Below are 27603 nucleotides of genomic sequence, written 5' to 3'. Positions count from 1 at the left end.
ATTTGTTATACTGATTGTATTGGGAAGGGTGATTATAGGGTGATGAGTTGTATATATGACTAAGATACTGTATAGTATATGAGGGTTTTTTCTTTTCTTTTTTCTTTTTTTCTCTCTTTTTTGTATGGCTTTGTAAATATTTGATTATTGTATAAATGTAAATAATTTGGTGTACATATAACTGCTGGTCTACATATGGTGTACATATAGCTGCTATATTTGTATAAGATAATTATAAGCAGTTGAATAAGGGGTGGGAATTAATAAGCTTTGGCTTCTTCCTGCTCCTTTTCGTACACATACGATTTCATTTATTTATAGATATTGTTTATTACACTTTATAAATATTCTTGTTTTGTTTTTTGTATGCTGTTTCACACTTGCTTTTTATTCTTTTATTCTGTTCGAAATAAAGAATTAAATAAATAAATAAATAAATAGATTTCCAGCTATCGCAAAAGTAGGGAAATGGTTAACTCCGTAGAAAATGGCTTAAATTATTCTGGAAAATTGAACAGATATCAGAGAAATGCATAGGATTAAAATGCCTTCATCAGAATGCAAGCACTGAAGTGTGAAAGTGAAAGACCATTGTCTTTGCTGTTAAATTGTATGATTTCACATAAATAGCTTCTGTATGAAAACCGTCAGCTGTTTTCCTTGAGCCAGCAATCTGAAATTGCAGCTGTATTGCTGCATTATCTGTTTGCACTGAAACAAATCTACAGAAATTGGAACTCATCCTAGAAAGAACTTGTCCTTGCTTCCACTGCTCAGTCACCTCATCCTTCCCAGGCACCACTGCATCCACATACCTCAGTGAATTGATATGGTTTCCATACTCAACTTCTGATGTCCTTGTCATCTTACTTATCGCCAACAGTGATGTTTAATCACATGTTATCCACTCAGCAAGCTCTCGCAAGTTCCCATCGCATTGAGTGGCTACTTGCATCCAGTTTCATTGCTACTGGCCATCCTCTGTCCTTTGCTCCTGTTTTGAAAACTCCATCCATGCATCCTCAGGCTGGTCAATAAGTCCTTACTTTTATTGTCTCTGCTTTCAAATCTCGTAGGTCAATGTTTTTATTTTTGGCACTGCAGAATATTTACAAAATGCAAAATGCAAAATGATCCCAGTATTCCCCCATTAGTATAAAATATATAATATAGTAATTAATCTAAAATTATTTATTGTACATGTGAGTGCACCATTGAATATAAAGTTGTTTCTGGTATTAAAGAGATGTCTTTCTTTCCCCAGATTCAAGGAGGTGATCCAACTGGTACCGGCACTGGTAAGATTTGGTCCACTTTTGAATTGGAGTTTACGGCTGTAAATAAGGGCTACGAGTAAATTATGTGGGAGGGAGGGGAAGCCAGGGAGCTCCTTGAAATTTCTCCTGCATGGAAGTAGTCTCTTGTCACAGATTGCAAGCCCATTGATAATCTCAGCATTCATGTAGTCTGATTATTGCTGGAGCTCCATGAAATGAACAATGAATAGTTGCTGTGTAAAAAGGAACTGCAGATGCTGGTTTAAACCGAAGATAGTCACAAAAAGCTGGAGTAACTCAGTGGGACAGGCAGCATCCCTGCAAAGAAGGAATGGGTGACGTTTCGGGTTGAGACCCTTCTTTAGTCTAGCTAGGGATAAGGGAAATGAGAGATATAGACGGTGATGTGAAGAGATAATGAACAATGAATGAAAGATATGCAAAAATGTAACAATGATAAAGAAAATGAGAAGCTAGTGCGACTTGGGTGGGGGAGGGATAGAGAGAGGGGGAATGCTGGGGCTACCTGTAGTGACAGAAATCAATACTCATACCACTGACCTGTAAGCTGCCCAAGTGAAATATGAGATGCTGTTCCTCCAATTTCCATTTAACTTCACTCTGACAATGGAGGAGACCGAGGACAGAAAGGTCTGTGTTGACAATTAATAGTTGCTATTGATTGTATCCCTTACAATCACGTCAGAGTTTAACCACATTGCACGGTAGTAACATGGGAGTCATGATAATGGGGAACTGGCTTGAAAATAGAGTTGCGGCCAAGTTCAGATCAGCCATGATCGTATTGAATTACAGCGCACAATCAAAACGATTTGGCCCACTCATGCTTCTTGTACTCCCATTTGAAGGTACTGAACCAAGTGAAATAAATAAGTCTGAGCTGGTCATCCCTTGCAGCTTCTGCCATTGGGAAAGAACAAGTTGAAAGCAAATCAGTTTATTCTGCAAATCATGACTTGTGACAAGAAGCATTTGAAAGTTATTCTAGTTGCTAACCAGGCAGGCACTATTCATTAACTGGCTGGCTATTATTGGATTTGTCTAGACATTACTGTAGGAACTACTTATGATCCAAGCACCTGTTGCTTTGCTGGATATTAGCCACAAAGAAGTATTTCCTTTTATGTGCTACCTTTTTGTTGTACCTTCTGTTTCCCTTTATGCAAAGTGTTCTTTCCACAATGAATATATAGCACACCTTCAAACATACTGACAATTTCACAAATTCTTTCTTTATCCAATCCTTGTGGTAAAATTTACATTGCGACAGACATCAGAATATTTCTACGTCTTGTAAGGATTCTCAATTCCTACTAATTTGCATTGATTTGAACGAATTGTTCTGCCAGCCACTCTTCCCACAGGAAAAACATACAGATATCCAGTCAAAGGAACATGCTGTTCACCGCTTCAGCATCAATATAGATGAAGTTTCCTCACTCCTGCATGTGGTTTCAGCAATTGGTGAAATATAGACTTGTGCTATGACCGGTGCAATTTGAGAGGCAGGTGTACATCTGCATTCGTTTTTGGAACTCACTTTAAAAATTATATTTTTTCTCCTTTAGCCCAAATGAATTAGAAGATCCCAAGTGCAAAATTATATGAAAAACTTGCAATCAGATTCCTGTGATTATTCTGACAGTCATACAGCTGCAGTCATTTTGAACTTTGCTAGTACCATTTGACGCAAAACCTCATGACAGTCCATATATGAAGTAAACAGGTATATTCCAGGGGTGAGGTGACCTCTTTGTCCTCATCTTTCCCCTCTGATACACAGACGCCAAATTGGAAAAGGCAATATCTCATATTCCACTTGGTAACGTACAACTCAATAGTATGAATATTGAATTTCCCAATTTCAGTTAACCCCACACCACCAGTGCTCACCATCCACACACACTCGCTTGTCTACCTATTTTCACCTTCCCATCCCCTCCTTCACATGGTTCCGTCTGCCCATCATCCACTCCCCACCTATCACCTATTTGCTTCTACCCCATGCCCAACCTACTGCTCTATAATGCAAATTGTTCCTGTTCCCTGATGCAAGGACTCAACATGAAATGTTGACTGGCACCGTTTGCCTCCAAAGATACTGTTTAACCCACTGAGTTTTTCCAGAGTTATATTTTTGTTCTGGATTACAGCATTTATAGTTTCTTTTGTCTTCATATTCTATTAATATCAGCTGATTGGGGTAGCTAGTTGTGAGCAGGTTACCCCTTATGCCAGTTTTAATCATTTATCCGGGGGATGGGGATGTTGCTGGCAACGTAGCCATCTATTTATTATCCATCTCTGAACAGTGGCTGTTAAGAGCCAATGTCATTGGTAGATTTGGAGACATATATAGGGGAAACTAGAAGGACAGCAAATTTACTTCCGTGGAAGTCAGTTAGTGAACCAGATGAAACTTTGCAGCAATCCAATAGTTCATGGTTACTGAGAGCAACTTTAATTGCAGATTCATTTCCCAGTTACCATGGGGAATTCAAACTTATTCTGTAGCTCAGTGGTCCAGAGCTTTGGCTGCTGGTCCCGCAACTTAATCACGATGCTGCTATCCCCAGCAATATTCCCAAGGGTTGGCATTCCTGCATAATGCAAGATGTCAGACCAGCTCTTTGGATAGTGTGAATCTACAACTGTTATAGAAAAATTGGCATTTGCTCTTCTGTATAATTTTCTACACTGGATGCAATCTGTCTAATTATCATGAAACGGTTCAAGGAAATGTTGAGGCTCTTACAACAGCTGTTACTTCTGAAGGTTGTGAGCCAGTTTTCCATCTGTTGATTAATCTACCCTTGACCCTGCTTGAGTTTGCCTTGTGCAAAGCTCAAGCTACATCTGCGATGGAGGGATTTACGTGTTTCTGTACCACACAGTCAACCCTGTGTTTGATTCAACTTGTTCTTGGAGGCAACATGTTAAAACTACCGCAGGAAATTAGTGACATCCATGGTTAGCATTAACGTATTTCCAAAACTATCAGGGGTGGACTTTTGGGGAAATAATTTATTCTAAAAACTAATTTGCAAAGAATTGCATATTTCTGTTTTACTCAGTGAAGAGAAACAGATTTATTTTGTTTGTAATCTAGGAGAATGGTTATTGAAATATAAAATCTTGATTGCCTAAACATGCAAAATTATTGCTGTTAATTCCTTGTATCTTTAAATCCAGTACAGAATGAGGACATTGTGATATTCTTTGCTCTTGAGCAATTAAAGGATATTTTTTGACCAACCTGGATCTACATTGAATCTTTGGATAAAATGAATGACTGGTCCTCTGCCTGCATGTTCTTGTAATTCCAATGAAATTTAAAGAATCTCGTTGAAATATTTGAGACAGAACAATGCAAAGCTACAAAGAATCCCTTACACACATTCCTACCAGATTAACTATTCATTTGTGATTGATGTCAAATGCTGCAAATACACACAAAAGCAATTCATTTTTGTTCTAAGAAAATATTGAAAGGAAACGTGAACGGAAGACTTTATCATTCTTATCTTACATTCTTTTCTAAAAAAATCACTTTCTGCTGATAGTTTTTTTTGTTCCGAAAAATCACAATGCTTCATATCCCATTCCCCAGAAAACAAATTGTTCTAGCTGCATCTACTTCTTCCCCATAATTTCGCATTGATGACCTCTCCACAGATCTCCAATCTTTCCATTTCCTTAACCAATTATGCATGCGTATATTGTCCTCTGCAAAACCCAAGTTTTAGCTTTCAACTTTCAGCCTTCCTCATTCTAGTCCTAATGGGGTATAAGTTGAAGGCTCACTTCATTGACCCTGCTCATCTTTGTTTCATTGTGTTACCCAAGAATAAAATATAACACCTCATTAACTTTATCTATCCTTGTTATAGTCCTCAATAATTGTTTACAAAATCAGAGTTACATACTAATCATATTTCAACGTTTCCTCAGCTGTCATCACCAATACTTGCCATTAGCAATGTTTATGAGCCGATTACACTGTTTGTACCTGGACAGATACTGGCTTAGAAGCATAGAAACTCAGCCCTTCGAGCCAGCACCACCATTCAATATGATCATGGCTGATCATCCAAAATCAGTACCCCGTTCCTGCTTGTTCCCCATATCCCTTGATTCCTTTAGCCCAGGAGTCAACAACCTTGTTCTGCATAGGGGTCAGGACCCATGTCTGTGAACGGATGTGCAAGGCACATCTATCGCTATAGTGTGACGCTTGGTGTTGTTTTTCGCATTAGTTTTCACATGTTTTTCAATTAGTTTTCTGCTGTTTCCAGGTCCCTCGTGTGCCCCGGGACTGGCTGCAGTTCGCAGGTCGGCTCGCCTGACCTGGGACTGGCTGTAGCTCCCAGGTTGCCTGCATGCCCCAGGACGAGCTGCATTTCCCAGATCAGCTCACGTCCCTGGGACTGGCTGCAGTTCCCAGATCAGCTCGCGTCCCTGGGACTGGCTGTAGCGCCCAGATCGCCTGCGTGCACCGGGACAAGCTGCAGTCCCCAGATCAGTTCGTGTCCCCGGGACTGGCTGCAATTCCCAGGTCGCGAAAACGAATTGGAAAAAAGACACACCTGCGGGCCGGATGATTTCGGGTTACAGGCCGGATCCGGCCCGTGGGCCATAGGTTGCCGACCCCTGCTTTAGCCCTAAGAGCTAAATCTAACTCTCTCTTGAAAACATCCAGTGAATTGGCCTCCACTGCCTTCTGTAGCAGAAAATTCCACAGATTCACAACTCTCTGGCAGAATAAGTTTTTCATCATCTCAGTCCTAAATGGCCTACCCCTTATTCTTAAACTGTGACCACTGGTTCTGAACTCCCCCAACATCGGGAACACTTTTCCTGCATCTAGCCTGTCCAATTCTTTAAGAATTTTATGTTTCTAAAGATATCCTCTCATCCTTCCAAATTCCATTGCGGCTTGGCCTATCCACTTACCTGGTCTGTCTTTAAATTTAAATAATCTCTTAAATCTTATTCTACCCTCCATCTTTCCTATATTCCAATATTGTCCAATTGCAGGGCACCTCTAAGCACCTGCTTATGTCTCGATTCTTGAAATTATATGATAAATTGCAGTGCAAAATAACACTACCTAGTTTGGCTATGGAAAGAAGATTGGCAATGAAAATGTGATTTTTCATTTTATTAATGCCAGTTCTGTTAGCCTGCAGTTTTCCACTAACGGCCTTGAGTGACCCACTTGAAAGCATTTAATTCTAACAATTTCACAACTGTAGAAATGTTGCTTCTATTAAACTTTACCTTATTTTATATTCTTTGAAACTGGTACTTGCCAAAAACTGTCTCTTGTGGTTTCCTTTAAAAACAATACAAAACTGAGCTCATCATATAATCTTTTAGTCATCCTTCCTATACATGTCTTCTCGGCTCTGGATTCATTTTACTGTATTACTGTCATTGAAATGATTTTGGAAATTGATTACGTAAAAAAGCATATTAATCATTCTGATTTAGCTCATCACCTTCTCTTCTTTCAGTTTTGCTGCTGCACTGAATATGACTTGCTGTGTTTTCAACAGTTGGAGAATAAATCTGTTCTTGAGATTGGCTATAAAATATAGCTAAAACTTGACCAGGGTCCGAATAAATAGATCTTTTTCCATTCCTGACTCAACCATTGCCATAAACAAAATAGTCTCAAGGATGATCACTTTTATAATGAATTACCAAATATTGTTCAAGAACATGGGGCACATGTGGAAATACTAAGTTCCTCTGACCCAGATAAATACTAAACCAGATTGGCACGCCATGACCCGATCTGACCCAATTTCTTTTTTGTGGGAAACATCATAACCAGAGGCATCAGCATGGTCCATGATGTTGGTCATTGAGAAATCTAGTTCAACACCATAATTCCAGCCAAAGTAATTTCAAAACTGTTGAACCTAAGACCCTCTGCAACTGGATCTGTGACTTACTGAACCATGAAACACAATCAGTAAGGATAGGTGACAGCACACCCTCCACGATATTGCTCAACACTCGTGCTCCACAAAGCCACAAATTTAAAGATACAGACACTTTCCAACGTACGTAATAGGCAACTTAAGTGTGAGGTAAACTCACACTTAAACAATTCTTTAAGCCTACTGATACCCACGTGGTCTCCGTTTCGAAGCTCCCCTGTGGTTTCCGCATCGGAGCTCCCCTATGGTCCCCGCAGCGAAAGTCCCACATGTGTCTGAGTCGGACCTCCCCATGGTCTCTACGTCGAATAGGAAATGTACGCATACACAGTAGCATTTCTTTTAGGACTTAAAGTAACGCACGGGTCTGTGGGGCCTAACCTTACCAAGTTGGGGAGTGTCTGTAGGTAATTTATTGCCATGTGTACAGATATTCAGTGAAATGCTTGCTATGCATGCTATCAAATCAAATCATACTTTCCAAGTATAATAGATCCTTGTCTGGAACAGTATGTAGAGAGTTGCTAAGTTTCGGTGCCATCTTGCTACTTCCAAGTCTTTGAAAAGCCCGATCTTGGCCCAAAGGAGATATACAATTTCTTATTTTCTCACATTAAGCCCCAGTCCTGGCAGCACTGGATCAATGATGTAGGGCTTGACCTGACCCAGCGTGATGTCCAGCACTTTCCAACCCTGCTGTGTGCAGCTATTGCAGGCTGTGTTTGATTCACTTGCTCACATGGCTGCTACAAGGCGTCTTGCAGCCCACTCCACCAATACCATGACCCACAACCACTGCAAATGCACTGTGCATCGCTGCCACCAGCTGCTCCTTCACTTCCATATGCTGAGGTTGCCATGTGCTGCCTTCTGAGCCAATCGCACAACTTCAGAGTGCTTTCCGACGTAGGTTCGCAGACTGTTCACTCTTGCCGACTTTCCCCTTCACATTCCACCACCACCATCTTGGTCTAATTCTCATCCAAAATAAATAAAAGGACCGAAAGCAATGAGTAATATTAGAATATGAACTATTTCCAAAATGATGGCATCAAATGAGAAAGATTAATGTGTGTATAATCACACAGAGAATATAAATATGGATGAGAAAAAGGCACAAGAAGTTGCATGGAACTATAAAACAGTAGCATTATAGAGATCTGACTCGGACAGAAGATCGAATGATGACTTGATATTCTAGAACTGCTTTGTATTCAGGAAAAATAAGAAAGGGCAAAATAAAATATAATGTGATAATGTTGATCAAAGTTACTGTTACTGCACCAGAAAAGATTGCATATCAATGTCAATAACCTTATGATAAAAGGGACTTTGGTTAATCTAATTTAAAGTAAGAAGGTAACAGTGTAAAGGAAAGGAGGGAAGATTTCTAAAAATGTTTGAGTTTTCTAGATCTGTTTGTTTCCATCAATGAGAAGTTCTGTATCTAGTTACAGGGATGAAGTAGGGCAAGTGATGTATGTTTCTGTCGAAAAGTAATTGGGAAACGGACCATGGTCAGGTTTAGAATAGTGATGGAAAATGAAAAAGGAAAGCAGGATCTGTAAGAGTTCAACTGGTTGAAGTTGAATTCAATATGTCAATGGCATTTTGTCACATGTACCAAGGTGTATTGAAATTCATTTTTGCATGCAGTTCAGTACAAGTATCTATACGTAGGCATTGTAAAGAGATTGAATCAAAACAACTGTACTTTGAGAAGATAGTAAGATTGATTAAATTAGCGGGTTACGCACAGGTGCAGGAGGCAGCCCCGACTGTCATTGTTGTAGTGGAGAAAGATTCATGGAATGGTGCCGAGGTATGTTTGGAATAAGGACTGTTCAACAAAACCAAGAAAAGGGCAGCCTTATCAGTGGCTCATGCGAGTGCCCATGGCTACAACTTTAACTTGAAGAAGTGAGAGGAGTCAATAATAGTCCAAAGAATGGTTTTGACCCGAAACATAATCTATTCATTCCCTCCAGAGATACTCCCTCAGCGCCAAGTTACTCAAGTACGTTGTGTTTTAATCATATTGGTTGCTTGTTCCTGCAGCGCACCAATCTTATTTCCCATGTTCTATGCACATTTATGCAAATATATTCATCTTAAACTGCCTTGACTTTCTTCCCTGTCTGATCCCTCTTGTTTATGAAATATCCTCCATTCCAATTCTGTTTGTTTCTTCCAGCCCCTTTTTCCCAGGCACATTTTGTCTCCTCTAATGCTTCATCCAGGGCCCTGACCTCTGCAAATGATTTGTGGAAAGATGTCTAACCAAGCCAATCGGTTCTGATAGATTCAGTGGGGGTGGGGTTGTTTTATGTCCAAATTGTTCAGTCTGTTGTGAACGAAATGTTTGAGCACCCTCTAGTCTGTGCCTTATTGTCAGGAGGGTATCTGCCTTGAGACTAATAGTGTCCTGCAATGACTGAATGACAAGTGTAAGCTTAATATGTTGTAGCACTATTATCCTTCAACTGTAATGAGTACAAAAAAGGGGCTGTACAAACAGATGAATCAAGCAGCTAGAATGTTGCTGAAGGATTAAATATGGGCAAATTGATTATATGATTGAATTGCTGAAAGCAAAATGGTTCTTGCAGATAACTTTTGGACAGCATTTGTTAGGTGCAAGTGCAGTAGCACCTGTACAGAGTAGGCATAATGATAGGATATTTATAACTAACCTATTTGTTTTGCTTGTCTCTAGATTAACTTTGCAGCCCCTTAATAATCATACATCTTCCAGCAGATGGTGCAGTGTTTATATAAACCAGTCTAAAGTCAATCAGTGGATGAGTAATGATTGGGAGATCTCAGAATAAATAGGTATAGATGAAAGCTATTTTCTTGAGGTAGAAAAGAAGGGCAGCTAAAGCTAGAGTCTCTGGCTAACTAAAAATATAAAGATTAAAGGTGCTGCAAAAACTGATAACCTAGAGCTATAGAAACCATCCTATTTCTTTAATTACAGGCAAAAAAATGTTTCAGATATCTGCCACTCCAATTCCAGAATATTGGTCATTTGGAAATTAAACCACTCCATTACTGCAAGCTGCCTGCCAATTGAAAGCTCAGGAAATACCCTTCTGAAATTTCTCCACCTCTCTTCACAAAGCTCCACAACTTAACATTTTTGGCAATGCCTTTGCACATCATCATTACTTTTGTAATGCTGCTATGCAGAGCCTTGGGATGTTTTGCAACGTTAAAGTTTAAAAAAATGTTATTATAATTTATGAAAGTTGTTGTTGTGAATTCATTCATTTGCTCGTCACATGATAAATTATGCTTGTGGTTACCCGATGAGTTCTAATAACTTTGGCACAGATAAATTCAGGTGTTTGATGTTTTTTTGTGGAGGCTCCTTGCTCCCTCACTAAGTGTCAGATATGGGGCAGACCCTCTCCGTAGTGCTTAGATTGTGTAGATTGTATCTGCATTCAGACTGATACTGGTATTGACTGAGTGGTAAATGTAAGCTTAAAGCACTATGGCCGATTATTCTTCAATCTTAATGCGCACGGAAAGCAAAAATACAATCCTTCACATCCAGGTGTTTTAGTTAGCCAGCACATTACTGAAGGATTCAATACTGCAGCATTGATTACATGATTGAATTGCTGGAAGTGAGAGGCAACTCTTGATCACAACTCTGGATGGCATCAGTCAGCTGCAAATGATGCAGCAACTTGTGCAGACCAGAGGCAAAACTTGTATATCGTGGAGCTAACCTCGGTTGTAGGTACACAAAAATGCTGGAGAAACTCAGCGGGTGCAGCAGCATCTATGGAGCGAAGGAAATAGGCAAAGTTTCGGGCCGAAACGTTGCCTATTTCCTTCGCTCCATAGATGCTGCTGCACCCGCTGAGTTTCTCCAGCAATTTTGTGTACCTTCGGTTTTCCAGCATCTGCAGTTCCTTCTTAACCTCTGTTGTGTTTGTCTGTAGGTAGAATTTGCATCAACTTAGCAATAAGCTGCTTTTGGCAGATGCTGCAGAGCTGAGGGTTATTTAGATTGACCCAGCAACATCATGTAAAATGTGCACAAGCTCGAAAGCTGTGCTTTTCGGCTCTTAACAGGTGCTACTGAGAGATTGAAATATGCATTCATTTAAACAAGACCGTACACAACATGCATAGTAGCAGTTGACAGCTTGATGGGTACCAGAACGGATGAAATGGTAGCAGAAAGGAAGTTGTGTTGTCTTCCCTGTATTCAGTAGCCCTCTCTGAGAAAGGTGAGAAGTCCGGACTTATTTCAAAGAAGAAAATGGCCATAACTTTTGAAATACTAAATAACAGGACATTTTTTTCTTCTGTGGTTGAGGTGAAGGTGATAAAACATTACAACCCTTGTTTCAGCTCATGGAGCATTGAAAATTGGTTGCAAATGCAAATATTGAAATCATTGATGCTGACAGTAGTGATTTTTTTTTTTTAATTACCCGTTTCTCAATTATTTCCCAAAAAATATTTCACAAATAACAGTATTTTAAGTACATGAAATAAATTAATAACATTGTGAATAAGTCTTAGTTTATTCAAGTAATTTGAAGCATTTTTAAATTGTTGGAGGTTTGACGTGAGAATGTAAAATAATTAAAAAAATACATGATACACCAGTCTGCATTTGAAAGGGAAACAACTGGTTAAAATTTTAGTGAAGCCTCTGGAGTCCCATGTCTTTGTACCTTTAATCTCTCTTCAATTTCTCTATTGCTGACAAAATTGCTGTGCATTTCCGGTGTTTTATTTTTTTTATTGCAAGGAAAAGCTTGAGATTGTTTTTGTTTTCGATGAACCACGAGAACCTCGTACTGAAGGTCACCTTGCGACTAATGCAGTGAGTGAATGGTCTTACTGCACGTACTATGTACCGCACTATGTCTCATTCATCATACTAACAGCCTGCAGGAGGCTGGCTTTAACTGAGAAAGATCCTCCTCCTTTAGGTGCCACATTGAACCAAGGTAGTAAGTGAATGTGAGCTGTTCTCATTAATTCAAGCCACTGCCTCAGTAGGACATCTGGCAACCTAATTGGCTATACCATCCCCCTCCTCAATGCAGTGCAATAACATTGAGGAGACTGATGATGAGATGTGTGTTGACGATAGTCAGAAAATTAAATCACAGCTCGTAATGTCTTGGTTCTTGTTGAGATTCACGCACATACTCAGTATTCCTCACTAGAAAATAAGCATCTTATTTTCACTTTTGAGATGCAACAACTAAATGCCCACCGCTGATTTTGATACTCCAAGGCACAGCTGCATCTGACTTTGTTTCCTCCATTCATTACTGGTTAACTTTTGCTAAGTAATGTGTGCCTAAGAACGTGATGCTACGTTGATATTTGCTTCAATAATTATTCACTGTATCTTAGCAACCTGCTAATGGATGACTGATGATGCATTTCTGAAAATCCCTTCCTTCACAGGTGCTTTGCGTCGACCACAGTAAATCACTCTGTGCTTGAAGCTTCATTTAACTCGTAGAAGCCCTTTTGATTCTTTGCTTTTATTCAATGGGCCCGCCCTCGTCTGTACGTCGAGCCAGTTAAAGCACCAATAGATTTTTCAACAGTAAACAAGGGCATTTGCTGTGTTCCTGCCTGCTGCCACAGCAACATGTTTTGCTTCCAGCAAAGAATACAACAATCTGATCGACTCCACCCTGGTGTGCAATATGAAAATTCTAAATGACTGCTATAGTCCTTGAAAGCAGTAAGGCAGTCAAATTGTCAGACCTGCAGGCATCAGAGTTTGAAAATATAATTATTTCACAACTGCTAAATAATGCAATATCTTTCAAAGAAAATGTTCTCTTCCACCTTTTGGCTTGACTCTGACTTGATTTTCTGCAATAGCTGAACAAACCCTAAATGTATAAAGAATTGTTTTGCATAGTAAGATGGCCAAAGCCAATTGAAGGTGTGTAATCAACATTATAAAATTTGACAATGCCAGAGAAGGATTGAATTGATTGATTGAAAGATACACCTTGGAAACAAGCCCTTTGGTTCACTGAGTCCATGCCGACCATTGATCTCCCATTCACACTAGTTCTATGTTATCCTACTTTCACATCCATTCCCTATACATTAAGGGCAATTTTCAGAGGCACAATAGCCTGCAAGCTCCTACGGCTTTGGGATGTAGTAGGAAACCCACGTGGTCACAGAGAGAATGTGCAAACTACACACGGACAGCACCCAAGGCCAGGATCCAATCTGTGTCTTTGTTGCTGAGAGATAGCAGTTCTACCTGCTGCATCACTATTAGGGAGCTTTAGAACAGTTTCCAGCAAGGAGAATACAGAGTGAATCTAAAGGGGGATTATTGTGAGGGCAGGAATCTTAGATGGTGGTAGGGGAGCAGTTAAATATCCTAAAAATTACGCTAGTAACAATGTTAAAGGAAAGTTGAGAGAAAAGTTGCTGAAATTGTTCAGGAGAGCATTGTCTTGTCAGTATGTTTCCAAGCTGCTGAGGAGGCATTGCTGGATCTGTTCCTTGGGAAGGAGGAGAACAAGTCACAATGGGAGGACAGTTTGGAAACAACAATAGAATCACAATATTTAGATTTACAAGGAAAAAGGGGAAGAACATTTTGAAATTGGAAGAGTGCCAATTTTACAAGGTTGAAAATGGCTCTGGCCGAGATCTGTTTCCTGACCTAATGAGTATTTTCATCATTTTCTGTAATAGTTCATCTATGATCAACCAGTCTTCACCACCCTGGCAGTACCGTTGTTTGTCTTGTTCACTCTCTTTGGACTCCACTCCATCACAGACAATCTCTGTTCTTTCCACCCTCCCCCTTTTGCTGTTGCATGAAGCATGATTAATTTTTTTACATTTTCAAGTTCTGATTAAAGATTACAAGCTCTGTTTCTCTTTCCATTTTTATTATTTTCCATTCCAACATGCTTAGTTTTTAATGCCCATAGGGGCTTCCAATGTCTTCTGTTTACTGTTGTTGCTAGGGTAAACTGAAATCAAAGCTTGGCAGGCAAGGCTCAATTTAAACAATTCGAGGCCTTGAATTGAGAATGGTTAAAATACTGTTTAGGTATATAATAGTTGGAGAAAAGTAGGGCAGCTAGTGCCATTGCTACTAAAAGCCGAAATTCATGGATGAACGAAAATAAGTCGATTTGAGATGAAGCAAAAATAGGGGGGTTTACGACAGAGGTCATGTACATCTGGCCAAATATAGAAATACCAGAGGGAATGTTAAGAAATTGAAATAAAGGCAAAGAGAAAACATATGTGTTCAAAGTATATACATAATAAATGGGTAGTAGATTGATCCTAAGCACAAGAAACATAGGATGAAGACTGGTGGAACTGAAATTGTTCTCCCTGGAGTACAGATAATGATGGAAGTGTTCAAAATCATGAAGGCTCTTTAAATAAGAAAAACTGTTCCCATTGGCCAGAACGGTTGTGTTGTGGAGGTTATTGATTTAAGTGAAAATAGAAAATACTGCAGATCCTGGAATAAGAGCAGAAGCGGCTGGAAACGCTCAGTAGATCGTGCTGAAGGAAGATTGGGTCGATGAGATCATGTGTGGAGAAACAGGGCATGATAGAAATGCTGCATGAGGGTTTTATACCTGTTTTAACTAGAGATTTCTGCTAATGTTTTTGTAAACAAAGGCAGTTGGGATATTGCAGAGGTTAAGAATTGATAAAGGTGCCATCTGTATTTGAAGTAGGTTAGTCATCAGGTCCTAGGTGCTTATGGTGCCTGGGTTGCATCCATACCCCTCTGCAATTTTTTGCAGTCTTGAACAGAGCTGTTGCCGAACCAAGCTGTAATGCATCTGAAAGGATGTTTTCTGTGGAGCATCTTTAGAAGTTGACAAGAATCACTGGAGACATGCCAAAGTTTCTGGCATTCCTATGTATTGATCAAAACGATAATCCCAACAAAACTCATCTCCAGGCTCTTGGACCTAAGAGTCAGCAGCCTTCCCTGCCATTGTATCCTCGACTTCCTGATTCAATGTAGTTGTCCAGGACAAATTGTTGATGATCTTTATGCCAAGGAACGTAAAGCTCTCAACCATCTCCACTTTGACACCATAAATGTTGACTAGGGTGTGTACACCGCATTGTTTCCTGAAGTCAATAACTAGCTCCTTCGTCTACCTGATATTGACGGAGAGGTTATTGTCATCCCATTGCCTCAATAGATGCTGCTTGACCCGCTGTGCACCTCACTGAGTTTCTTTGGTGCTCCAGATTCTGGCATGGGCAGTCTCCTGTTCCGTTCAAATAGATCATCTTGTTCCTAGTTCCATGACATATGGCACCATGAACTAGCGCTTATGTTCAGGTTCATGTTCATTTATTATGTATATTATTTTAATACAGCATCAAAGCAACATTGGATACATTGTTTGTTCAGTTTCCCATCAAGATAAATTCTCCCATGACCATTAGATTCCTTTTTCTTTTTTTTATATATTTTTTTATTAAAGGTAATCAATTACAATGCTTCAAACAACTTTATATCAAATTAATTCAATTTGCATTAAGTAAAACACTAGTAATACTTATCTACTATTTTTTTTAGAAATAATGATAGGAAAAGAATAGAACAGTTATAAATCATTAAGAGAGTGATTAAATAATAATTTGATTATATATAAGAAAGAAAAGAGAAACGAAAAAAAAAATTAAAAAAAAAAAAAAAAAAATTGAGAAACCACAATATGTATTGTTAATAACACTACTACAAGTGATAGTATCAATAAAGACATATATGTTAATTCCAATATAAAAATGAATTATTCTCACCAAATCCCGCAGGGTGCACGCCGAGCTGTGTTGCCAAGAACAGCTACTTCTCTAAATACTGTATATATGGAGACCATATCTGTTCAAAAGAATTATACTTGTCCAATAGGACAAATCTAATTCTTTCCAGATGTAACGTCTCCATCATCTCTGTTGCCCACATTTTGGTTGTGGGGGATAATGTTCCCTTCCAAAATTTCAATATGATTTTTTTCCCAATTATCAAACAGTAATCAAAGAAATTTCTTTGATTTACTGTAAGTGATAGATGTAAATCCGGAATTCCAAATATTATTAGCTTTGGGTTAGGGTCCAATTTAACTTTGATGACTTCAGAAATAACTTTAAAAATTTCTGTCCAGTAATAATTCAATTTAGGACATGTAACGAAACTATGTATTAAATTTGCCTCTGCTTTCTTGCACTTATCACAAATAGCGGAGAGATTCGGAAAAATACTATTTAATTTAGTTTTCGAATAATGTAACCTATATAATACTTTAAATTGTATCAGTATATGTCTGGCGTTTAATGAACACCGGTGTATTCGTTGTAGACTTTCTTCCCAGTTTTCTTTTGTTATAGCCAATCCCATTTCATTTTCCCATGCTTGACGATATATTTCCGTTATTGGATTCTCCTTATCCAAAATGATGTTATATATATAGGCTATTAATTTTTCTGTATTTGGATATAAATTAAACAGTTCGTCTAACAATCCTGCTTCTTTATTTTTATAATCTTGTGTATTGGATTTAATATAATCTCTAATTTGTAAATACCTAAACAAATGTTGTGGAGACAATCCATAAATATCTTGTAACTCCTGGAATAAAAGAAATTTTCCTTTTCTATAAAGGTGTTCTATCCTTGTAATTCCTAAATCATCCCATTGTTTAAACCCCCCATCTAATATAGCAGGTTTAAACGATGGATTATTCATAATTGGTAATCTAAATGAGAGATTATCCAAATGTAGAGTCTTAACTATTTGTTTCCAAATACGTCTATTATTATATATTATTAGGTTGTCTTTATAATTTTTTTTTTGTACTTCCGTTGGTGCTAGATTCCTTTTTCTATCTCTTTATTTTTCCATTAGCACAATTTTTTTACAAGACTAAAATATACCCGTCAGGGCTTCGTTGAGGTTTTTGGAATCTGCAACATTGTTCTACGAGGGCAAGATTCGTTTTTTTGCTTTGCCATTATGTCACCATTTAACATCTGGGCTCCTCCAATCACCCCAACACACCCATCTTCAATCAGTACCAACACAACCATCATTGTTTCTATGATCTTTCTGAACTTTGGGAACATTTAGTTTATAACCACCCATGTAGCCACTTCTATTGACAAATTTCACTACTTCAAAACTCTGAAGAGTTCGCTCCTGTTTTCTGTGCTGACCATTCAATGTTTAGGTCTTTTTTCAATTACTACTAAAAGCAGTCTACCCTATCCCAACCCTTTCATCATTAAATCCTACAATTTCACCCTATAATCTGCATTGCTTGAATGAAAAAGATCAGACCTTTTATGTCTTTCATCTTGTGTTTGTATTTCCATAGGTCAGACCTCATCTGGTTTTGCATCGCTGCCCCAACTTCTAATTATAGTTGTACATAAATTAGTTTATATTTAATTATGTTACGGCTGTAACTTCTATTTGTCATATTTAAATAGTTTTGCACGTACTAATGCCTGATTACGTATTGATCATGTCAAGAAACTACATAACTACTCTAGTCTCCGTCGGTTACAGCTACTCCTCCTTAACCATGTTCTGGTTGAATTAATGTTGTTCATTGGCTAATTACTATTCAGCGAGTGTCTGATTTTTATCTGTTCATGCCAGGAGGGGAGAATTAGAGATTTTGACCTGGGTTCTAGACATCAGCTGCATTAACAGGCAACATTTATCTTTCTGCCTGAATGAAATATATACAGACAAAAATGGGCAAATATATGAAAGAAATGTAGAACTAAATAGGCACTGTACTTCCCAGACTGATTCCTGGGATGTCAGGACTTTCATATGAAGAAAGACTGGATAGACTCGGCTTGTACTCGCTAGAATTTAGAAGGTTGAGCGGGGATCTTATAGAAACTTACAAAATTCTTAAGGGGTTGGACAGGCGAGATGCAGGAAGATTGTTCCTGATGTTGGGGAAGTCCAGAACAAGGGGTCACAGTTTAAGGATAAAGGGGAAATCTTTTAGGACTGAGATGAGAAAAACATTTTTCACACAGAGAGTGGTGAATCTCTGGAATTCTCTGCCACAGAATGTAGTTGAGGCCAGTTCACTGGCTATATTTAAGAGGGAGTTAGATGTGGCCCTTGTGTGGCTTAAGGGATCAGGGGGTATGGAGAGAAGGCAGGTACAGGATACTGAGTTGGATGATCAGCCATGATCATATTGAATGGCGGTGCAGGCTCGAAGGGCCGAATGGCCTACTCCTGCACCTATTTTCTATGTTTCTATGTTTCCTGATTTTGTTATTCTGGTTATTTAGCTTGATTAATTTATTTTTTAAACTGTTCCTACCGGTTGTTAAATTGAGCGTTATCTTCTTGGCCAGAAGACATTAGTGATATTCAGGTACAGTTTTGTGCAACTTAGATAATGTTTTTTTTTAATTCCAAATATGTTAAAATTACCTCAGACTTTTACATTTTTGATGCACATCATTCATTCACCAACATTATTTATAACTCCTGTTCTCATTGGGAAATTCCATAAATGTTCAGAACTCAGAGGAAATCAGATGAGACCAGTAGATAGTCGGAACATTCAAGGAAAGCTGCAACATAAAATGATTTGCTGTCAGCCGTGTATAATGGCATCCAGAATGGTGGTCATTTAGTAATTACCAAAGATTACTGAAAATATGGACTGGACAATGTGACCAGCCTGACACCACTTGAAATCACACAGTAAGCCATTAAGAATGCACCACATGAAAGAAGAAGAATTGTGGTTTAGGCTGCAGTTCAGTAGAAATGCGTCCACCAAAGTATTGTACTCGCCACTGCAATTTGCATTGTTGTTAAATTTTGAGTCTTTAGTTCTCAAAGGTAATTGTGGTACAGTGAAGCCTCGTTTTAACGGACTGCTTCATAATGGATTTCAGATTTAGTATATGGACCTGTTGATGCCACCTCTGGCTCGCACTGTCTTCCCAGCTAATTAGGCCCCCAGCTTCTGACGCCACCCCCGACTCGCAAGATGCACCAATGAGCCCTTTTTTACCCGCCTCATGTGGTGCTTCATATTATTGTAGCTGCAGATATAATATGGTTCCCAATAACGTACATAATCTATTCTTGTTAATTGCATGAAATTGTAAAAGTACATAATTGCTGGGTAGTTTGTCTCTTAAGCCACTTATCATACACATAATTCCACCTTTGTAAATTAAAGGATGCTTCAGTTCATAAGTTATAGGTGCATAATTAGGCCATTCGGCCCATCAAGTCTACTCCGCCATTCAATCATGGCTGATCTATCTTGCTCTCTCAGCCCCATTATCTTGCCTTCTCCCCCTATTGACTCGTACTAATCAAAAATCTATCAATCTCTGCCTTAAAAATATCAATTGACGGCCTCCGCAGCCTTCTTTGGCAATGAATTCCACAAATTCACCACCCTCTGACTAAAGAAGTTGCTCCTCATCTCCTTTCTAAAGGTATGTCCTTTTATTCTTAGGCTTTGGTCTCTGATCCTAGACTCTCCCATAAGTGGAAATATCCTCTCCACATCCCCTCTCCCCAGGCCTTTCACTATTCGAAAATGAGGTGCCCCCTTATCCTTCTAGATTCCAGCAAGTACAGGCCCAGTGCTGTCAAGCGCTCATCATATGTTAGCCCAATCATTCCTGGGATAATTCTCGTAAACCTCCTCAGGACCCTCTCCAACGCCAGCACATCCTTCCTCAGATATGAGGCCCAAAACTGCTCACAACACAAATGTGGTCTGACCTTATAAAGCCTCAGCCTGATTTTATATTCTAGTCCTCTCGAAATAAATGCTGCCATTAAATTTGCCTTCCTTACTTCCGATTTGACTTGGAAATTAAATCTTAGGGAATCCTGCACCAGCACTCCCAAGTACCTTAGCACCTTCAATTTCTGCATTCATTGTCATTGCCAACATGAATGCCCAACATGAAGAAATTCGACTATTCTCAACAGGATTTCTAATTGTCTCTCTCACCTGTTCATCCTCTGAGTGTCTCTTTCCCTTCTTGTCTTTGATAAGGTGTTAACCAAAACCCACTTCCACAACTACAACTCTTTCCTTAGCATCAAATTCTGAATGTTTCAGCAGAGCTTGGGCTCTGAAAAAAAATTCAGGAGGTTTCCTAAAATCATGCCATGACATTTATTAACAAATTATTCTCCATGCTTTCTGTTATGAAGTCAATTGTCACTTACCAATTTCTTTGAAATCTGCCATTGAATTTGAATTTTTACCAAACAGCTCAAGTTCTGCATCAAAATTAACCTGTCTCCATTTTAAAAGTTTATTTCGACCTATTTTCAGGTTCCTTCTATATTAACTATGGTTCGTTGCACCTAATTATTTTTGATCAACAAAGTTACCACACAGAGTAAATAAAGACATAAACTGACTTGCTGAGTTACTCCAGCACTCTGTATTCTACGCAAAGCACATTTATGTGAACAACATGCTCCCTGCTATATTAACTTCCGTATTCTTAAGGGCTAATAATATAATCGTAAGTAAATGATACAACCCTGCTGCAACATATTTGGATATTCATTTCCTTTGTTAATATCAGAATAATCACTTTATTCTTTTCCAAGGTGGACAGGAAAGAATCAATAAACTATTTTCATGAATTTGGCCCATTTTGAACATTAATGCTGCAAAGTTCTGAGGTATGTATAGGAAGGAAGGTTTACACTGAAGATTGACACAAAATGCTGGAGTAACTCAGCGGGGCAGGCAACATCTCTGGAGAGAAATAATAGGTGACATTTTGGGTTCCTTCTTCATTTCTTAGCCTCCCTCAACAAGGTCAATGTGAACCCTCCTGCTGCTTCTGGGACCCCACTCCTCCTTTTGCTCTCTCTGGGATCCTGCTTCAGTTTCCCTACTGTTACTCCTCCTCCTTCATGTCATTACTATTATACTCCCTCTTCTGCTATCACCTTTGGAATCCAATCCCAGAATTTCCAGCAACCTGCCCCCACTGCTCCAGGTGATCTGCACTTTACAGACGTCATGGGGCATTTTGTATTTCATCAAAATCCTGCACGAGAATTCCATGTAAAGGCGACCTCTGCAGATGCTTTCTCAAGTTAAGTAATATGAATACTCCAAGCTACTTTCATTGAAGATGTTCCACTGTTTTAGTATTGTGTTGAAGATAGATGGGACCAATGCAGTAAGACAACTGCTTACCAGTTATCTGCATCTGTCCTCAATTTGTCGAAACACAATATCAGATGTGTCTTGGCCTAATTTAAATCATTAAGCTGTTTACTTCCACAGTAAGACAGATGTACAGAGTAATAGGTTTTGATTAGATTTGCTTAGTTTAAACCATAAAAGTTGTGTCCCATGATTTGGATAAAATAAATAATATATGCTCCCTGGACTGGTCTAATTAAGCAAAATCAAACTTTAGCATTCTGTTAAAGTATTCCAAGCTGTATCTTTTTCCATTGTAGCTTTCTGGACTTGGCATCCTGATGTCTGTGCAATGTGCATTTACCAAAACTTGTGATAGCCATGTTGCTGTTGACTGGTTTCAACCACCCCACAGCAGAATGAATGGGCAAGTGTTGCTCCAGTTATCAATCAAACTGATGTTGTTTAGTTTATGGGTAAAACAACATTTCTATTAGCTCCTCTGTCAATGTGTGTCAGTGTCAAAAAAAAAGTTGTTGAGAATGTTCATTGTATTTAAAAACATAGCACTAGAAACCATACCATAATAGAATGTTTAAAAATACTGATATATAATGGGTTCAAATTACCCAAGTTTTACACTCCAAGAATTGTTCCTGCTTTATCTCTTGAAATTATAATCTATAAATGCTTCATCAAGAAAGATGGTTACATCTTTGCCTTACCCTTTGGTACATAGAACAGTACATCACAAGAATGGGCCCTTCAACCCACAATGTTTATGCCGAATATGATGGCAAGTTAACTGAACTCTTCGGCCTGTACATGTTCCATATCTCTCTATTTCCTGCGCTTCCATGTGCCTATCGGAAAGCCTCTTAAATGCCACTGTCATATATGCCTTCACCCTCACCACGGCAATGCGTTCCAGGACCCCACGACTATCTGTGTAAACTACCTGCCCTGCACATCTCCATTAAACTTTTCCCCTTTCATCTTATAGCTATAGTCTCTAGTGTTGGGCATTTCTACACTGAGGAAAAAGGTTCTGACTATATTCCTTATCTATACCTCATATTTTATATACTTCAATCAAGTCTCTCCTTGTTCCAGAGAAAACAATCTATGTCTATCTAACCCCTGTAGCTGAAACCCTCTAATCCAGGCAGCATTCTACTGTACATAAGTCGGTATCGTTTATTGCAACTGTTATGACTCCTGTTTTAAAACATGTATCCTCAAATTTATGTAGTAAACACTGCTGAGTGAATATCATACGTGCACATTTTTCACTAATACCCGTACTCTCATAACTTCAGTGATACTGGGGAAAAAATATTCTCTAAACCTACACCAGCAAATATCAGACATATCTTTCAAAGCACCATTGAGTAATTGCAAAAAGAGTCAGAAGTCTAGAATCATTCTTCAGGCTTGTGCTATTCATCTTCATAAAATGGTAACATTGTTGAATCATTTTTGCACTCCATACATCCATTGGTGTTCAATTCTCAGATATAAAAGTACTTGGACAATGAATAGAATAAATCAGACATTGTAAATAGATTTTGCTACTGTAATGAAACTAACAGCTCCTTCTGAAGTCTTCACATGCTGAGTATGATGCAGAAACCTATAAGATATCCTGTTGCTCTGCATGGAGCACTGTGGGAGCTCCTCACAGGTAAAAATCCTGTATGGAGTGAGAATTTTAACTTTTTACATAAACATGCTCTAAAATCCCATGGAAAAATAATCTCCATTACACAAAGTTTATCTGACATATTAGGACCATATGAAACATTAATTTTAAACCATGCTTTACAAAAAGTAATTCTGGACACGGACATTATTTTTTCATATTTGAAGATTCCATGCTTTACAAAATAATAAAAAATAATTGGTATTTTTGTTCTAATTTACTTGACATGTTGTTTCTGCCTTAATCTTGTGTATGTCTCAAACCAGATTATTTTCTGTAAAAAGTTTGAAAATTGGAGACTTTGTTTTCTTGTGTATAATCTGTGCGAATTGTTCAATTCTGGCTGCTCAGCTGACCTCAAGACATCACTGTTACGTGATGCTGCGTTTCATGGAGACATAATGAAATTAACGTTAGGGGAAGATCTTTTTGGATAACTCTTTTTGAGTTCAATGCCACGGACTGTTATGCCACTGCTGACTGGAATAAGGGTCAGAATTTTGGGGCATGGTATATACGTTTTTAAGGGGAAAGAGTTACTTTTGGACCTATTGTTATCAAACCTCTCCACCAATGCAATTATTCGTATTCCAGATTTTTCAAGACAAATTTGTAGAGATTGATTGCCATGATTAGAATTTGTTAACTTTGTATCAAGTGACTGCGTACATGGTAGACGGGCCTTGCTCTTATTGCTTGTTAGCATTTCCCATGTTTCCATTAAAGCAATGCCAATGCAGGTTCCAACGTTCAGTGGGTTGAACATCATTCTGTATTTCATTATTTAAGTGTGTTTATAATTTTCAGACATCCATCCAGTGAATTTCTAAGACCAAAGGAGCAACTCCTAATCCACTTCAAATGTTCTCTTTAACTTATTTTTTAATGCACTCTCACACGCATTCTCGCTCTCACGTTTGCTCTTACACACACACACACACACAATGTGACCCTCTGCTGTCTCACTCTTTACTCTTTCTGCCTATGTTATTTTGTTTGACTCCATTTTCTATTTCTCTATTCTCTAAATGGTCATGAAGAGAACATATTGTGTGTGAATTTCACAAGGATTGAGGTGGTAATACTAACACTGTTACATCATATTACAGTTATAAAATACAGCACAGAGGCCATTCATTGTAAGGTCGACATCAACATTTTGGACCACCAATATTGTGTGATGCTGATGGTGTGCACATGAGGCAGATTAAGGTGGTATGTTGGAATTGCCAACTTCAGCAACTTGTAGCCCTGCCTGTGAAATATAACAGGCAAATTGTAAGAGATCAGCCTGCAGTTCCTCAAGATCATAATTGCCTGGTCTCCTGGTCCACTCCTGGCATATCTCTGAAAGCTTTAACAGCCAACACAGCTCCACACCTGTTGCCGTCAGCTGTCAAAATTGAGTAATTGATTTCATAGTCTTTAAATGATTATGATTTTTGGGAATGTATAAACATTAATAACATTGAAGTAAATAATTTTCAAAAAATATTTTTAGATCTGACCAGTTAGATTGGCTTTACAATACTGACTTTACAGACAGTTACCAAACATTTTGCAGTTGAAAAAGCTACATGGCAGCAATCCATTAGGAATCCTTTGCAGCAACCAGTGAATCTTACCTGAGAATTCTGCACACTAACTCTCCATTTTCCTCATTTTATTTTGCTGATTTGATCCCACAATTGAAGAGAAGCAAATGTATTATAAATCATTCTTGTGAATGTAAGAACATAAAGAAAGCAATATTCAAGTGTTCTATTTGAAATCTGCTGCAGCCACTCTGACACTGAAAGAAGAATCTTTTACAAGGTTGTGTTTGCGCTTATCATTGTTACATTACATTGGTGTGTGCAAAATCAATCATTTGCCTGCAAAGAAACATGAAATTTGAATGTTTTCGAATTGTACATTCAGGAAAAAAACACATTTAAAAGTTCAAAAACTCATGAATGTTTTTTTTTGTTCTGGGATGCCATAGGTTGCTTCAGACAGTTTCTGTGTTCAAAAAATAATGAGAAAATCCACTACCTACCAGTCACATGAATTTAGGAACAATTATACAAAGTAGTGAGATGCTTCACTCGCTTGCAATTATCTCTATAGAAATTCCCATCAATTCCCTGTATGGACAGCAGATATATGGATGTACTTCATTTTAATGGTTGTCGCTCATATGCTTTCAGGTGGAGAGTCATACTGGGGGAAACCTTTCAAGGATGAGTTCAAACCCAATCTCTCGCACACTGGTCGAGGCATCCTCAGTATGGCCAATTCAGGACCCAACACCAATAAATCGCAATTGTAAGTGACTTTCTTCCCTCCAAACCTGTAATAAAAATAAGATAGTTACATTATGTTCTGTATTAGGTTTACTGAACTTAGCACGCTTGTAAAATACTCTTCCCGAAAATTTATTTAAAGGATTTTTGACTTTCACTCTAAAGGGAAAAGATACTTGTTTGTAGAAGAAATCACTCCCATTATTCAGAATTTCAATTCTCTGCTGTGAGTACTGAATCCAGGATAAAACAAATTCTCGCATAACTTCATTTCACAAGTTATAGGAGTAGAATTAGGCCATTCGACCCATCGAGTCTACTCCGGCATTCAATCATGGCTGAACTCTGCCTCCTAATCCCATTTTCCTGCCTACTCCCCATACCCCTTGACACCTGTTCTAATGAAGAATTTGTCTATCTCTGCCTTAAAAATATCCACTGGCTTGGCTTCCACAACCCTCTGTGGCAATGAGTTTCACAGATTAACTACCCTCTGACTAAAGAAGTTCCTCCTCACCTCCTTTCTAAAAGAGTGCCCTTTAATTCAGAGGCTATGACCTCTGGTCCTAGACTTTCCCAACAGTGGAAACTTCCTTTCTACCCACTCTATCTATGCCTTTCATTATTCTGTAAGTTTCAATGAGGTCCCCTCTCAACCTTCTAAACTCTAACGAGTAGAGGCCAGTGCTGTCAAGCGCTCATCATACGCTAACCCACTCATTCCTGGAATCATTCTTGTAAACCTTCTCTGGACCCTCTCCAGAGCCTGCACATCCTTCCTCAGATATGTGGCCCAATTTTCCTCCCAGTACTTGCACATGTGGCCTGACCAGCGTCTTATAGAGCCTCAGCATTACATCTCTGTTTTTGTATTCCAGTCCTCTTGATGGCATTGAATTTGTCTTCCTTACTACCAATTATACTTGCAAATTAACTTTTTGGGAGTCCCTTTGCACCTCCGATATCTGGAGTCTCTCTCCATTTAGAAAATAATCTACGCCTTTATTCTTATTGCCAAAATGCATGTCTCCGCACTTTGCTCCACTGAATATCATCTGCCCCTTCTCTGCCCACTCTCCTAACCTGTCCAAGTCCTTCTGCAGAGACCTAGCTTTCTCTACACTGCCTGCCCCTCCACCTATGTTAGCATCATCTGCAAACGTGGTCACAAAGCCTTCAAACCCCTTATCCAAATCATTAATATGCAACGTGAAGAGAAGCGGCCCCAGCACTAACCCTTGCGGAACTCCACTAGTCACTGGCAACCAACCTGAAAAAGCACCTTTTATTGCAGCTCTTTGCCTTCTGCCATCCAGCATTTCCTGAGGGTGCAAATCATTTAAAAGTTTTTGATCAGATGGGCAGCTTTAGATAGTTTTAGAAAAGAACGGAGTAGATCAGAGCTCTTTTCTTAGCAAAGAAATTGGGATGCAAGGGGAGAGAGAGAGAGTGAAAAGGGGGATAAAAATAAGTGACAAATAACATTATCTTGATAGATGATATATGCACAGTGTCAGACTGGATTGTTATTAACTCCCTTCTTACTTTTTTTAAATGAGCATTGGATATAATTAAATGGAAATGTTTTGGTTATATTTTGGTTATAATAACATTGGATATAAACTGAAATATTTGGTAACATCCATCACTCGTAATTGTATCACAACAATTAACTATGGATACTCCTGATGCTGAGAAATGTATTTCATTATCTTTTTCCAATACTTTATTCAATCAACTTAGAAGTGACTTCATTGCATGAGCCCCACATCATCCTTAAAAGAGCCAAATTAGAAATCATTATCAAGCTATTACATTTTATGTTAAACATCCACATTTTATGGATATGCTTTTTAAGCCAAGTCAAATATATTGTCAAATGCACAAGTATAGTGACGTACGTGAGCAATGAAAAAGACTGCAAAAGTACGAGACATTAGTGCAAAACACAATAGAAAGAAGGCAAAGGAAGTGCAAAACGTGATATGTGGTGTTAAATTACTGGGGTAGGATTAGGCTTGTGCAGGTCAGTGCAAGAAAATAATGGTTGTAGAAAAGTAGGTGTTCGTAAACCGGGTGGTGTGGGAATTCAGGCCTTTGTTCCTCCCGCCAGACAATAGCAGTGAGAAGAGGGCATGGCCTGGATTACATGGTTCCTTGATGATAGATGCC

General features: G+C 38.6%; 1 protein-coding gene across 1 annotated transcript in view; it reads left to right on the top strand.

Annotated features, from left to right (window-relative positions):
- Positions 1–27603, top strand: part of ppil2 (peptidylprolyl isomerase like 2) — a 183257-nt gene that overhangs the window by 99278 nt on the left and 56376 nt on the right. Inside the window, exons 14-15 of the mRNA XM_033043526.1 lie at positions 1265–1298; positions 25336–25453. Of these exons, the coding sequence (XP_032899417.1) occupies positions 1265–1298; positions 25336–25453 (152 nt within the window). The remainder of the gene's footprint in view (positions 1–1264; positions 1299–25335; positions 25454–27603) is intronic.

Source organism: Amblyraja radiata, chromosome 25, assembly GCF_010909765.2.
Source record: "Amblyraja radiata isolate CabotCenter1 chromosome 25, sAmbRad1.1.pri, whole genome shotgun sequence".
Classification (NCBI taxonomy): Eukaryota; Metazoa; Chordata; class Chondrichthyes; order Rajiformes; family Rajidae; genus Amblyraja; species Amblyraja radiata.
This window is presented reverse-complemented; position numbering and strand designations above follow the sequence as displayed.